Source organism: Engraulis encrasicolus, chromosome 6 (genome assembly GCF_034702125.1).
Source record: "Engraulis encrasicolus isolate BLACKSEA-1 chromosome 6, IST_EnEncr_1.0, whole genome shotgun sequence".
NCBI lineage: Eukaryota > Metazoa > Chordata > Actinopteri > Clupeiformes > Engraulidae > Engraulis > Engraulis encrasicolus.
The window spans coordinates 39798369-39813368 of record NC_085862.1 but is presented as its reverse complement, the minus strand read 5'-3'; the positions used below and the strand labels follow the sequence as shown (position 1 = coordinate 39813368).

General features: G+C 44.6%; 1 protein-coding gene across 3 annotated transcripts in view; it reads right to left on the bottom strand.

Moving 5' to 3' along the window:
• Nucleotides 1-15000, bottom strand: part of szt2 (SZT2 subunit of KICSTOR complex) — a 178512-nt gene that overhangs the window by 70605 nt on the left and 92907 nt on the right. For 2 of the 3 annotated variants that reach the window (XM_063201598.1, XM_063201600.1), the window contains 7 exons: nucleotides 13500-13666; nucleotides 10836-10933; nucleotides 10397-10529; nucleotides 9805-9947; nucleotides 8533-8580; nucleotides 6191-6312; nucleotides 3023-3205 (listed from right to left, as the gene is read on the bottom strand). In XM_063201598.1, coding sequence (XP_063057668.1) covers nucleotides 3023-3205; nucleotides 6191-6312; nucleotides 8533-8580; nucleotides 9805-9947; nucleotides 10397-10529; nucleotides 10836-10933; nucleotides 13500-13666 — 894 coding nt within the window. The remainder of the gene's footprint in view (nucleotides 1-3022; nucleotides 3206-6190; nucleotides 6313-8532; nucleotides 8581-9804; nucleotides 9948-10396; nucleotides 10530-10835; nucleotides 10934-13499; nucleotides 13667-15000) is intronic. The other variant, XM_063201599.1, reaches the window with a different exon arrangement.

The window sequence follows — 15000 nt, the reverse complement described above, 5'->3', positions numbered from 1 at the left end:
AAAAAATGTTAGGAACTAAGCTAGTCAAACAGCAGATGATGAGGACGCTCCCGATACTGATTCACTCTATTGACATTTCAGTTTGACACATTTAGATGTACACGTTTCACATCGCTTTCTGCCACATGAAATGTTCATGTCATTTAACACAAAAAGTGCATTGTGGTACAGAGGAACACATGTCTGGAATTAAAACCACTGCGCTCTGCAAAGGAAGTATTTTTTGTTGCTTTTACGGTAGATGGCTTGAACTTTCTTCTGTGCAAAAATAAAACAGTCCTGACTTCGGAAAAGGAGCGAAGTGCGAGGAGAAAAAAAAACAAGCGATGGGTGAGCAATCTCTTTCTTCTCACTCACTCACTCACTCACTCAGTCTAAAGTCTTCCTGGGTATCAGAGCAGAAAGTCAAAAAGTACAAGAGGCCAATCTGCAAAGGTGGCTACAGAGAGAGGAGTGAAGGGGAGGATCAAAAGAGGAGAGAGGCGTGGAACTGTCGGAGGCCTCGGTGCAGATGTGTCACTGGCAGCAGGAGGGAGAGAGAGAGAGAGAGAGAGAGAGAGAGAGAGAGAGAGAGAGAGAGAGAAAGAGAGAGAGAGAGAGAGAGAGGGCATGATCAGAGGGAGGTATAATCTAGGTCACCGTTCACCATCTGAAGCCAGAGCGTGGGCAAAGTTGCAGCGGTAAACTCAGGGTCACCTGAGCGAAACATACTCATACATTTACATGGAATGCATACAGTAAGAAGAGAGAGTGAGAGAAGAGGAGAGAAAGACAGAGAGAGAGAGAGAGAGAGAGAGAGAGAGAGAGAGAGAGAGAGAGAGAGAGAGAGAGAGAGAGAGAGAGAGAGAAGAAAGAAAGAAAGAAAGAAAGCAAACAAGAAAGAAAGAAATGAAATGAAATACAGGGGAGCCAGGCAGAAAGCAAGTGAGGACAGAAGTGTCACCTTAACCTCCCCAACAATGCACCTGACCTGGGTGCCATGTCATGTGCCCATGATGCAAGTCAGAAATACAGTGTGCCTGTGCAGAGAGACGGAGCGGAGCGAGGGGTTTCCATGGTGACAGGCTCTCGCAGGCTGGGATTAGGTTGAGGCGACTGATGTTGTGACCCGTTCAACAGGACTCCGCCGGGAACAAGGCATTTATTAGAGCGGAGCCGTCGCAGATGGACTGCTCCAAGGAACCAAGGGGAGATGGTGTAGCAGTGTGTTGGTGTGTGTGTGTGTGTGTGTGTTAGTGTGTGTCTGTTGGTGTGTGTCTGTTGGTGTGTTATTGTGTGTGTGTGTGTGTGTGTGTGTGTGTGTGTGTGTGTGTGTGTGTGTGTGTGTGTGTGTGTGTGTGTGTGTGTGTGTGTGTGTGTGTGTGTGTGTGTGTGTGTGTGTGTGTGTGTGTGTGTTTTGTTAGTGTGCGTGTGTGTGTGTGTGTGTGTGTTTTGTTAGTGTGCTGGTGTTATTGTGTGTGTGTGTGTGTGTGTGTCTGTGTGTGACGTGTGTGTACGCAGGTGTGGTGCCAGGGGGGTGTGGTCGTGTCTGGGGGAACGTTTCACATCAAACACACCAAGCACACTTGAAGACAGCCTATCCGAGAACATTCACAAGAACAAGTCGCTGACTCGGCTCCTTCTAGTGTGTGAGAGAAGAAAAACAAAGCGCCCGCTGGCAGGGGGTTGAGGATAAGAGTGGGGAGTGGGAATGGGGGGGTGAGGGTGAGGGTGTGGGTGTGGGCCAGGCTACATAACAAAATGCCCCGGAGCCGCAGTTCAAGACGCCAGCTGACATCCACAATCAATAACCAGACAAGCAAAAGAGGACCACGAGCGGAAGGACTCCACCGAGACCGTTAACGTCAAAACTAGTTTGAGGGGGGGTACAAAGCGCTCAACGCAGGGGCCCCTAAACACGTTTAGACAGCATTTTGATTGAATCACATCCGTTACAAGCAGAAATGAAAGGCATAAAAAAAAGACAAAAGAAAAAAAAACACTGATGCCGGTGTCATCCCGATGCTCGACATCTGTCTTGCGTCAATCTTACAGACAGGAAACAGATGTCGGGGGGGCTGTTTACGACGTTGCCGTGCTTCTGTGTATTACAAGCATGGCCGACCAGAACACAGAAAGGGCCCTTTGAGGAGGAGAAACTTACGAGCGTATTTGTGGAGGGTTTTTGACTCGGAGTTGGCACGGACTCAGTTTCACAAATTGCGCCTTCGCCGCTCATCCATTCTTTGAAATATGGGCGGCATTTATCGGCGACAACCTGAATTGTTACATACAGCCTCGCGTGGCACATCTACAGCTACGGCCGCGGATGGTAACAAAGATTTGATTTTGTTAGCCAAGACCACTTGTAAATAACTTCGAATAGAATACAGTGAGCGGCATAATTTGGTGAGATTTAAATTCCACAGCCTCATATCTCATTGTTGGGACGGGTGGAATGACAACAAAATTGTGTTTATGCGGCTAAGTTTATGTACCCATTTCGAACATTCATCTGAAGTGACTGGCAATTGAGGAATGACAGTAATTTGTCTGTATGAGGCCCTAGACGGCAGGCTCTTTGTGACTTGAGTAGTGTGGCTGTTAGCGAAGAACACCAAAATCAATGGAGGAGAATAGCACATCATAGCTGAAGAATTGAAAGCAAAAGAGGCATGCTTTATGGATAGTTAACGATAACAAGCTGGTTACAGGCTTGGATCACTACACTATCATTATTATTATATATTATTAAAAAATATACTTTTGTAGTGGCATTATGCAATTCAGCATGACCTAATGCATGATCACTGATCTGTGAATGTGAGTTAGCGCCATCTGCTAAATTGTGTGTGTGTGTGTGTGTGTGTGTGTGTGTGTGTGTGTGTGTGTCCTCTTAGGGCTTTCAGGTCTTCATGGGATGGGATCTGTGTGCGTGCATGTGCGCGCACACGCGTGTGCGTGCGTGCGTGCGTGCGTGCGTGTGTGTGTGTGTGCCAATGTGCGTGAATATCTGCATGTGAACATGCGTGCATCCTCTTACCTGTTTGAGGTCTTCGTGGGGTGGCATGTCTGCGAAGCAGTAGTGGTGGAAGAGGCCCATTTTCTGGTTGAGCAGGCAGTTGACCACGTGGGCCCTGGCGTTCTGCCACTGCACCAGCCGCACCAGGCCACGGCTCAGGGACGCGCCCAGATCCACGGACCAGTTATACGCATACAGGGTCACCTGCACCACCAGATGGAGGAGCGGGATGGAGGGAACAGGAGAGAGGGGGGAGAGAGAGAGAGAGAGAGAGAGAGAGAGAGAGAGAGAGAGAGAGAGAGAGAGAGAGAGAGAGAGAGAGAGAGAGAGAGAGAGAGAGAGAGAGAGAGAGAGAGAGAGAGTGGAATGAAAAATTTAAATAAGCAAGAGAAATATAGTCAGATAAAAGCAATGAGGGGAATGTGTAAAGTGTAAAAACACAAGTGAAGAGGGAGAGTTTGTATGAGAGAGACATGAAGAGTAGAAATTAAAAAAACAAAAAACAGCCGATCAGAGGCAGAGCAGGAAGAGAGGAAGTACAGGTAACAGTAAAGTACAGAGCACGAATAACAAGCAAAAAAGATTAAAAAGATGATGAGGAGAAGGTAGAAGCGGCTTTGTTTATGCAGCACAATACACAAAGTGCGCTTCAGAGAGTGGCAATCTAAACATTGCAGAGAAGGAAATTAAAAAGTAGAATAGTGGAAAAAAAACTGAACAAACTCAGAACATTAGCCAAAGGAAAACAGGTAATGAGTGTGAGATGAGATGAGCTCAGTAAAAATAGTCTATGTAAAGCTTGAAGGCAGCAAGAGACAGAGAAAAATAAGGCCGGATATAAAGAGTGGTTTGCAATACAAAGACACATCTCACAGAGTGAGTAACATACAGTAATCATATGAAGAAGTCAAGGCAGAAGTCTGTCCCTGGCAGAAGAGACACTTAGTCTCAATATGACAATCCTGGCTAAATGAAGGATAAATGAAAAATGAATAGGCCCTGTAATATTTTTTTGGTGGAGACAGACTCTTGGACAGCAAAAATGTGGCACACGTCTTCTCCGTTCATGCCAGTTTGTGCATTCTGTCCACGGCTGTGGCAAAATATGTGCCCATGTGAAGAACTATAGCTATGGATTCAAATTTTCAAGCACTGTCTCAAAAACAATGAAATCATTTTAAGTAATTAATTTCCAGGGACACTTTGGATACGAAGCAAATCCAAAATTGCAGCATATTTTCCTCAGTCTATTGGCTTCCTGAGGATACAAGTATGGGAAACACGCTGATAAAATGAGAGCTCTGTACATTTCGTGCTTCAGTGAATTACCTGATTAGATTAGCCTTCTAGAAATGGCACTTTAAGGTAGGCGGATAAGTTCTAAGTAGATATTTCCACAAAAGAGAGAAAAGTTACGCCATGAAGTTGGAGGTAATCATGGAGGAGGGGAAAACACATCAGTCCTCCACACAGATTCATACGTACAATGTAGAGATAACACTTTGAACACTGTGCTTACGTTATGTGCCTCTGTCTATGATGGCAAAAAAAGTGAACCTGGGAAGCAATGACATGGAAAGCACTCCTTCAGATCACTTTTGATTGCTCCCTTGCTTCTGACAAAAGCCCAATAGTGTGCCAGAAAAAATAACACTACATTATGATAAAGTGTAATAAGCAGAGAAAGTATTCTGGAGGTCGGCAGAGTGGTTTGGGCATCAAGAGTGTCTTCATAGAAAGTTAGAGCAGTTAACTTTACGGTATTGAGTGGGGCTCAGCGGTGATCAATTGCATTGTCTACATCCCTTGACTGAACATTATGGCACTAGATGTCCTCGTCTTGGTCTTACCATAACCTCATACTAACTGCACTTGCACAGAGGGTCTAGAACGGCACCACTGAGAAACAATAAGTGGTGGATGTGGTGAACTTCACAGGAATTTGATTGGCCAGTTGTCTGGCAACGAGTACCGGTAATCTCCTGCCTGTAGACTTTACCCAGACGTCATATGAAGGGAAATTGACTGTAGTTTAACCGATGCCAATGTCAGGCTAGTCCTAGCCTACAGTACTTCGTCACTTGCTGCCAGACAGTACAGATTAGCTGAACGTTTTCAGCTTCTTCAAACAACTAGTGTAACTTTTTTTAACGCCTTATTAGATGTGAACATACAGTTTCAATAGCAAGAGGACTCTCTCTTGCCTCAGCCTAAATCTCCAAGCGGATGCTTCTCAGTTCTTTGCCAAAAGAGGGAACTACAGAGGAGCACCAGCTGCTTGAAAAATGATGACTCACTCTTCCATTTCCCTCGACCGCCGTCTGTCTCCAGTCTCCAGTCACCCCCCCCTTCCTCTGCTGAGATAGCCTCAAGCCAAATCAACACTCCTTCAACAAGAGCAGAACTTAGTGCACCATTGTTCTCCTCTCATGCATCATGCATCTTGAAAAGAATTCCACGATGGCTTAAATCCTGAGGCTTTTGAAATCCACCCATAAAGAACAGTGTTGGCACTGTTCAATACTGTAGTACGTCTATTTCTATTATTTCATGAGGCTAACTCAGGCGTGTCATCAAACTCAAATTCACAGTAGGCTAAAATTTAAATCTGGGACAAAGTCACGGGCTGAATTCAATATTTATCCGGAAAAAAGGGCTGAAATTGCAAACATCTAATACTTAATACTGTATTCTGTTGTACATGAATATGAGAGTTTACTGGTCTGTGCTCGCTCGTATCAATGGTGTATGTGGGCAAACCGTAATATACATTTGGAATGATCTCGCGGGCCATATAAAATTACTTTGCTGGCCAGATTTGTCCCTGGGTCCGAGTTTGACATCCCTGGTCTAAGTGATGTCATTGATTTCTATTAGGTGTATGTGTGGTTAACTAGGCCTTGTTTCACTGACTTCAGTGCAACTTTTGTCAACTCTCTTGGACAGGACGGTGACTTCCGGCAACTCAACATGTGATTTCCTCGCTAACCAAACACAGTAAGTAGTTGATAGTAAAAGTAAAAAAGTCGGTAAGTAAGTCAATTAAATCTTCTTCACGTCCACCTATACCCTGTTTTATCATATGCATACACCCCAGCCTCATCACACCCTTGACCTGTCTCGGGCACATTCCACTACCAAAACCTTAACTCCAACACAACTGCTTTTTCCTCACTCCCCACACCTCACCTTCTTATTCTGGACGTGGATGTGCAGGAACCTCTGTCGTGGTGCCACTCCCCTGGCGGTCTGCCCCGGGCTGTACCAGTCGCTCTGCTCCAGGGCCTCGAAGCGCTGTAGCCCCTTATGAGCTGCAGGGTGGGTGGGGTGGGGGGGAGGTAGGGCATTGAGAGGGGGAGAAAGACAACAATCAGACAAACAAAATCACTCCGTCTCACCATCTCTCATGACAAAAGAAGAAAATGGTACTGGGACTTAGTAATGGCAGGCAACAGTAAACAGTCGTAATTTTTAACAGTCGTTTTTTTTAGAATTGCTAACAATTCACAGTGCATCTTTTAAGCTAGGAAAACTAGTAGGTGTTAGTTGACACTAATAGCAGGTTAGTTAAAGATAGGTATGCCTAAAAGATGCACTGTCAAAGATTCTAACAACATTGTATAATCTTTGTTCTTAATCATTTTCCACTCTCAATGGACTATTTACTGTGGCCTGTTAACGCAAAGGGATATGAAAATGTGTTCTCTGAACCTAACGCACAAAACCTTGACAGTTATTTCCCTCTATAATGCATGGGCATTAGTTAAGATGTTTACAGAACATGGGTGGGATTATATTATATGGCTACGGTGATAGCATGGCCTAATTTCTGGCTGAAAATCATAATAAAGAAAACTACTATAGCTGTTACGATTAACGTAAATGAAGCAGCTCATTACATAAATGCAGGGAAAATGGCACAGCAGGCGGTCTTGCTCAGCCCCTGCGGCAAAAAACCCTGTACAGCAAGACTCCAGACTGCCTTTCTGAGGGCCAGCCTTTAATCTTCCCCCTAGTTCAGATGCCGGGGTTTGCAATGAACAAGCTCGCTTTTATTTATTGTGCATGTTTCCTAGCACAACCACCACTACCCCCTCATCATCCCACCACACCAAATCCCAACCCCACCCCACCCCACCCCATCCCACCACCATCACCACACACACAGACACTATTACACCCTCTTCCCTGAGAAATAACAAAGGCTCCTTCCTGCACTTTCTTCAGATTGTAAATCTGTGCAGGGCCCAAACTGAGGCAGTCATGTGAGATGAACTTCACACGCAGAGAAAATACAAATGCAGAGAAGGAGAGAGAGAGAGAGAGAGAGAGAGAGAGAGAGAGAGAGAGAGAGAGAGAGAGAGCGCTCTGCTCATACCCACTCGGCAAGCCAAAACTCAAAAACAAATGTGCTATTTTCTTCTCCCTGCCTCTTGCCTTTTTTCGTCATTTCTTTTTCACCCCCAAGCCAAGACACTTGCAAATCGACGCATTTGTCTTGCTGCTCTAAATATACACCAGGAGCAGCTAAATTTACCCGGGTATATTCAGACGGTATATTCATCACTATTTAGATTGGCTGGGGCAGAGATGTGGAGCTCAAGTCAAATCAAAATGGCTCCTCAGTGTCATGCCGTGTGCCAATAAACCAGCTATCACCAGCCAGAGCCCTTTCAAACACACACACGCACACCCACACACACGCACACGTACGTGCACGCGCACGCGCACGCACACGCACACGCACACACACACTTCTTGCATCAACCCAGTTTCACAGGGACTTTTGAGAAAAAAAACACAAAAAAACACCCCAAGGCAAACAATAATAGAGCCATATCCCAGGGCTCAAAGTAAGGCAATGAGATCAAAATAACACATCAATAAATAAATAAATGACTAAAAGACAATACTGCTGGCTTAAAAAAAAGATATTAGCCTCCCTTTCTTGTCTCCTCTTGGCTCTCCTTCTGGAGCACTGAACTGTTTAATCTCTGCAGGAGACTTTAAGCTTTGGCAAACGAGTCCCCATCTCAGTAAATGAACGTGGTGGGAGCAATCCTCTCTAATGCTTTGGTGGTGCAAAGGGGAGCACGGGGGGGGAAAAAAAAAAAAAAAAAAAACAAGAGAGGGGGGAAAAACTTGCCATAATTAAGGGAACTGTTACGTAAGCTTATGAGCAACCATTTGCTTATAACTTAATCAGCGAGAGGAGTTTGTTTGCCGAGCCATGTGTGTTGACTTTCTTTTGAGCGCAAAACACACAGCTCAACGGCACACCAGTCGCGGGAGGAACGCGAGCGACACGATGAATTCTGACATTTCAATTACATTTGGATGAGAAGAGATAAAAATCTAATACATCAAACTCAACAACCACCGGGCGAGACCTGGGGGAGCGGGAAACCGTCATGTGTATGGCAGTCACATCTACCTACAGGTATGTGTAACAGGCGGGGAATGTCTATGATGATAGCACAAATGGAGATAGCCCCCATCACCAGTGCTGGAAGGTGGGGGGGTTGACTTACGTGTGAACCTATTTAGCACTGGAGGGCTTTCCTCATCTGAACTGTCGTCTGTGGGCAAACAGAAATGAGCACACACAGCATGGCAGGAACTGACGGTAAGATGCAGACGCACACACAAACACACACAGACACACATAGACACACGCACACGCACACGCACACGCACACACACACACACACACACACACGTGCACACACAAACACGCGCACACACACATGCGCACACACACACAGACGCACACACACGCGCGCGCGCACACACACACACACACACACACACACACACACACACACACACACACACACACACACACACACACACACACACACACACACACACACACACACACACACACACACACACACACCTGCCCATACACGTTGCCTTGCACACATGCATTTGCACACCCCTTCTCTTCCATGTAATGCATGCACACACATATATAAAGCTAAAAAGCGTGCGCATATACACACGCACACATACAGTACACACACCCACCCACCCACGCACGCACGCACGCACGCACACTAACAGTCGGCACAGGAAGAAAAAAAGAGACAAGCTAGCCGGAAGATAAACAGATCGGTTAGAGAAGCAAATCAAGAAGAAAGCACAGTGCAAGCATGGTAGCAAACAGCAGCATGAATCACATACAATCACCTTGTGTGCAATTTATGTGTTTCCTATCTGCATTAAACTCAACGCTAAAATACCAAATGCTATGACACTGCAGTTTCTGTATTTCGTGTGCAACACAAGTTAACTTTTAATATGCAGAGGAATGAGCTACCGGTGTTAAAGGTCTTGGTATTATGAACAAATTGAGATTAATTAATGCTTGCAGTAAAAACAGCTGCAAAATCATTAGTGTCCAATTTAGCAGAATGGTTAGTAATGCATGCCAAACTTTTGACCACAGACTCCAGAGTTACAGAAGTTTGATTTTTAGCACGAAAAAGTGTCTGCGTATGTGTGTGTACGTGTGCACACACAAGTATGTACCAGTACTTATTTACTTACGTGTGTGGTCAGTTGATAAAGAATTTATAAATCTGTCCATAATTTAATACTTTTGGATGATATTTGGACCCGAAAGACAAGTGCGGTTTTTTTCTTCTTCACAAAAACAAACGCAATCCCAGTGACAAGTATATGAGGTTGGACTTTTAACATTATCAAGGGGCTGACAAAACAGCGGCACGGTCCATGATGGGGGGGGTGGGGGGTTTACAATGAGCAATATCGGATGATGGCACTTTAGAGAAACCCACCCTGAAAGGAGCCTTGAGCCTCCGTGCTGCAATGCCATTGGTGGAAATTCCGTCCAATGAGGATGAAACTCCGGGAGGAGGCGGGGGTCTGGCTGGTGTGCTGGACTTGAGGCAAGGGGACGTAGATGTGTCCCTGGGGGCAACTGGGATAAAATCAAACAAACAAACAGATAAACAAGTAAACAAGCAAGCAAACAAGCAGACGGATCAATACACGAATACACTGCCTGCCCAACCAAAGAGGGTCATTTAGAACACACATCCTTATCAAGTGGGCTACACAGTGGTTAAGTCTTAGGGACAACGTAAGGAGTTGTGAGTCATTCGGATTATGCAAAGATCCATTTAAGAACTTACCGATAGAGTAACATTCTGGATTTTTTTCTTTTCTTTTTTTCTTTTCATACAGTACTTGTTCCTGGTGTAACTATTTCACATACGTGGCACTGAAATCTATTGTATCTGTTCTGCAATTCCTTCCATGACCAGTGTAGCTGCAGAGTTTCCGCAGATTTTAAAAAGATTGTAGCGAGTTCTACTGTGCACTCTATTTTGAGTTCAAGTTGGCTGGTTGTGGAATAAAATGAGCTACCTGGTTCTCTCGAAGACCTTCACGACGGTGTCGTTGGCCAGAGAACTGACCAGGCCGGCAATCTCCACCAGGATGGAGGGCAGGAGGAAATGGGAAGTTATCTCAGCCGTGCACTGCTGTATCGATGGGCAGCCTAGGGGGAAAACACACACACATACACACATACAAATGATAACAGAGGAAGAGATACGGCGGTAAGCAGCAGAACAAAACAAAAAGGGTGAAAATGAACTGAACTGTGCACAGTTAGGCTTTGTTTTCCATTCAACATATTGTAATACTGCAACAAAAGCCTATAAAAAGAGCCCATTACGAGGGCCATTAAGCGCACAAGGTCATTAAACACATGCTAGATGGGAGAGGATCATGCCGACTAAAGGGCAGTGTGGTGGAATGGTAGTAGTAGGAGAGATAGACTGGCAAAAGTGTTCTTCCTCACCCAGCTTGGCCATGAACGTCACCCAGGGCTGACAGGTGAGTTGGTACATGGTGTGGAGGCTCCCCAGATCACCCTCCTCCAGCTGAACCACGTGCCTCCTGCAGGGGGGTGGAGACGGGTGGATGGAGTTGGGGGTGGGGGTAGTGGATGAGTAGGGGTGGACAGACATGAGAATCAGCAGACATCCAAAGAATCTAGTACCACTCCCATAAGCATAAAATAATTCATTGAGAGTAATGAGGCTGGATTTCTGGTAATGATGACACTGCACGACAATCTCTGAGAACTTTCATTTCCATACATTAAATCACTTTTGCGCTGTCAAATGATGAAACAAGCTTGGAAAACAGCCCAAAAGCCGTATCAGTTAATACAATTCACAATAGATTGACAATAATGAGGCTTCTAAGAGACAGTGCAATTATTTTGGTGTATTCCAGACCTAATACAAACTAGTAGGGAGATTTCACTTCTCCTACCTCCATATTTCAGCCTCTGTTCCAGGCAGTTGAAGTGGGAGCTCTAAAACCATAGCAACAGTCGCAGTTTAACAGACTTAACCAAGGTGTTTTGATATGAGCCAAAATAACCATAATAGCTATTATTTCTGGTGTATGTTACATTTATGTTGACACAATATCATGCTATAAAAGAAAAAGAGCAGGACAGCACTCCAAGTTGTGTTATTTCCCGTCATACATTTCAGTCTTGACCTTCTTCAGTGTCGAGCAAAGATTTCAAGTTTAAGTTAGCCGAAACGCGTTTGCTCTTGTATATATTGTATATATCGAGTGCACCTGCTGGGGTGTGTGTGTGTGTGTGTGTGTGTGTGTGTGTGTGTGTGTGTGTGTGTGTGTGTGTGTGTGTGTGTGTGTGTGTGTGTGTGTGTGTGTGTGTGTGTGTGTGTGTGTGTGTTTGTGTGTGTGTGCTTGGGTGGATAGATAGATAGATAGATAGATAGATAGATAGATAGATAGATAGATAGATAGATAGATAGATAGATAGATAGATAGATAGATAGATAGATGGATAGATAGATAGATAGATAGATAGATAGATAGATAGATAGATAGATAGATAGATAGAAGCTTACCAACACCCCATTGACCTCATCAAAACCCTGCCAATGGCCCCCTTTGTATTAAAAAATAAAATAGACTAATGCTGCAAACGTGTTTGACCGTGTTCCAATAAATATGAATCGGTCATGGTCATCATGGTTAGAATTTCCGTTCACGACGCAGCATAAGGGAGTGACCTCTGCGCTGCAGTCGTGCCACATGGCGCTAAACCATCGAGGGAACTAAAGTTTTGTCAAGCAGCCACGCAGTACCACATGAGCAACTGCTGGGCAGAAGACCTCCTCCATGCCGTCGGTAATCTGCTGTGATTGGCATTCATCAATCTGACGTGAATTGCAGGTGAAGCCCACATGCTTGTGAGGCAGCTCACTGGCTGCTCAAAGTAGGAAGCAGCGTTTTTTATGTCTTGGGAAATCACGTTAAAAAAAACTGTCCAACTTGTTTGCCGAGCATTCAACTCCACCTTTATTAGAATAAGCAGCTAATGTCCGCAGACATCGGAGCCGGTGTGCAGGGTTCTATTGAAAACATTGGAATCGAACTTTTGCGGAGCAGTGCTAAGCACTTTGTCGGAGCCAATGTGCGGAAGCCCTTAGGCTTCGCTCTCTCTCCCTCTCCCCCTCTCTCTCTTGTGCGTGCTATAAGAAGCCGATTCGATGCATGATTGGAAGCCTCAAGTACATGCGCTTCTTCCCCGTAGCGGATACTTTAACCATTTCTTAGCGCACTGACCTGTTACAACTCTCGGTACAAAACCCAGTTGGTTCACTCGAGCAAAAATCAGATAGGCCTATGTACAACAAATACAGCGAAAGGAAACGGAAATATTCTACTGTATGCGTGGATGGACATTTCAAATCATTAACTGAAAAAACATGGAATAGCCGTCAGGAAAACGTGCAGTGTAAGCTACTTTCATTAACGGAGCTCTTTTGAGAATTTATTATAATTTGGAACCACATTTGCCCTGCCCTCTTTTTTCACGTGGGCAGGGCAAATGCGGTTTCAAATTATAAGTAAAAACAGCTTTACCAACTGTGGCCAACTACATTCACTCACTTCACATCGAAATGCTTGCGTCCTGATTGTTGTTCTCATAATAGGCCGACAGAATCATGATCTTAAATAGCTACCTCTCTGGGACACGTGCACCCCCCCCTAAATTTTCTCCTCGGATCTACACGATTCACAGAAATGAGCCATTTTGATTTCAAAATGGCGAATTTCGCCGAAAGGTGAGGAATTTTCATGCCTGCTTAAGGAATGAGCACCCAGTTGCTTTTTACTTTGGTTGAGTTGAGTACCTTACACCACTTAGTTTGATACAATATCATTCTATAATATAAAGAAGATGCTGAGTTAAAATGACTGTCTGTAACAACCGCACAAATGAGAGAAATTAAGAATCACTCCTTTGTGGACATTTTAAATGACGGAGTAGCGTGAGTTGCTAGTGGGAGGTTCCACTTCGATTGGCGTTCCAGAGCATTTTTCATAGTAGGAGGTGGGATAAGTGCAATCTCCTACTACTAGTTTGGATTGGGTCTGGAATGCACCGTTTGCACTGGTGGTTGTATCTGACCTCTGGGCCTGCTCCAGTTCCACGGCCATGTTCCTCTCCTGGCTCCACTGCTGCTTCACCATCTCCGTCTTGTGCCGCCGCCGTCCTGCTCTAGCGTCCTCAGCACGCTCAGGGACGATGTCGTCTGTCGTCTTCGGGCTGCTTAACTCTGACGAGTCCGGCTTACTCTGGACCAGGAAGTCAGATGGAGAGAGAGAGAGAGAGAGAGAGAGAGAGAGAGAGAGAGAGAGAATTTGGAAACAGAAAAAATAAGAAAGAGGAACAGAATAAGAGGGAAAAAGGGCAGAGAGAGAGAGAAAGGGGGTGTGTGTGAAAAAGAAAGGACAACGAGACAGATATAAAGAATTAAAGAATTAAAGAATTAAATAAATAAAGAAAGAAGGAAAGTAAGCAAGAGAGAAAGAAGAGTTGGGAAGGACAAACAGATAGATCAATAAAGACAGATACAAAAGAACAGAAGTAGACAGGGAGAGAATATAAGGCCAGCAAGACCATGAAAAAAGGAAGGAGTGAAAACAGAAAAAGAAACAAGACAGAGAAGAAAAAGAAAAGAGAGAAAGAGAGAAAGAGAAAGAGAGAGAAATTACATGGAGATGGAGGGAGCATGTTGTTGTTGTTAGTGGCGAGGTGGCAGGCTGGCGGAAGGCGTGCCAATGATCCCAAATCATTCCATCACTCATCTAAAGCGCATAAACATTTGGCTACGGTGGCCAAAAGGGCCCCGAATTGGAGCTGACCCGTTGATGAAGTTATCCGAAATAAGAAATGCCGCTGACAGAGCTAATTAATGAGACCAATTTGGCACTAATGAGCCGTTTTAGGCTCTCGTTACACACACACACACACACACACACACACACACACACACACACACACACACACACACACACACACACACACACACACACACACACACACACACACACACACACACACACACACACACACACACACACACACACACACACACACACACACACACACACCGTCTTTGGCAGTGTTTTTCGCAATGCCATTTCAAAATCCCTGGAGGACACAGTGACTTTTTTTTCGCAAAGCAAGGAACCTCATTTCATTTACAATATTTAACAATAATTCTGATAGTAGTGATCATTACCATATTTAAGCTTTCATTTGTACCACTTGACAAACAGCTGGGTCACACTGACTAAATAAAAAATGTTTATTTGTTCAGAACGCAGTACATTATGTAGATCAACAAAATAATGTAACACACCTTTTCTTCACACCTCATGCAATGAGCGGACACTTGGGACGGTGTAGTGTCGTGGTCTCCAAACAAATATATAGAAAATATAAATGTGTGTGATTGCATTCACAGACAATTGGATCTTATGCTAACAGTCTCATAACAGACCTTTATAAGAACGGAAAAGGGAAAAGCGAAAATCTGTTCCCTGTCCAGTCATGTAATGTGTCTGCTAGTTGTTTCTCATTGGGTTGTGGAGTTGGTTTGGCCCACAGCTTCACTTGCTCTATA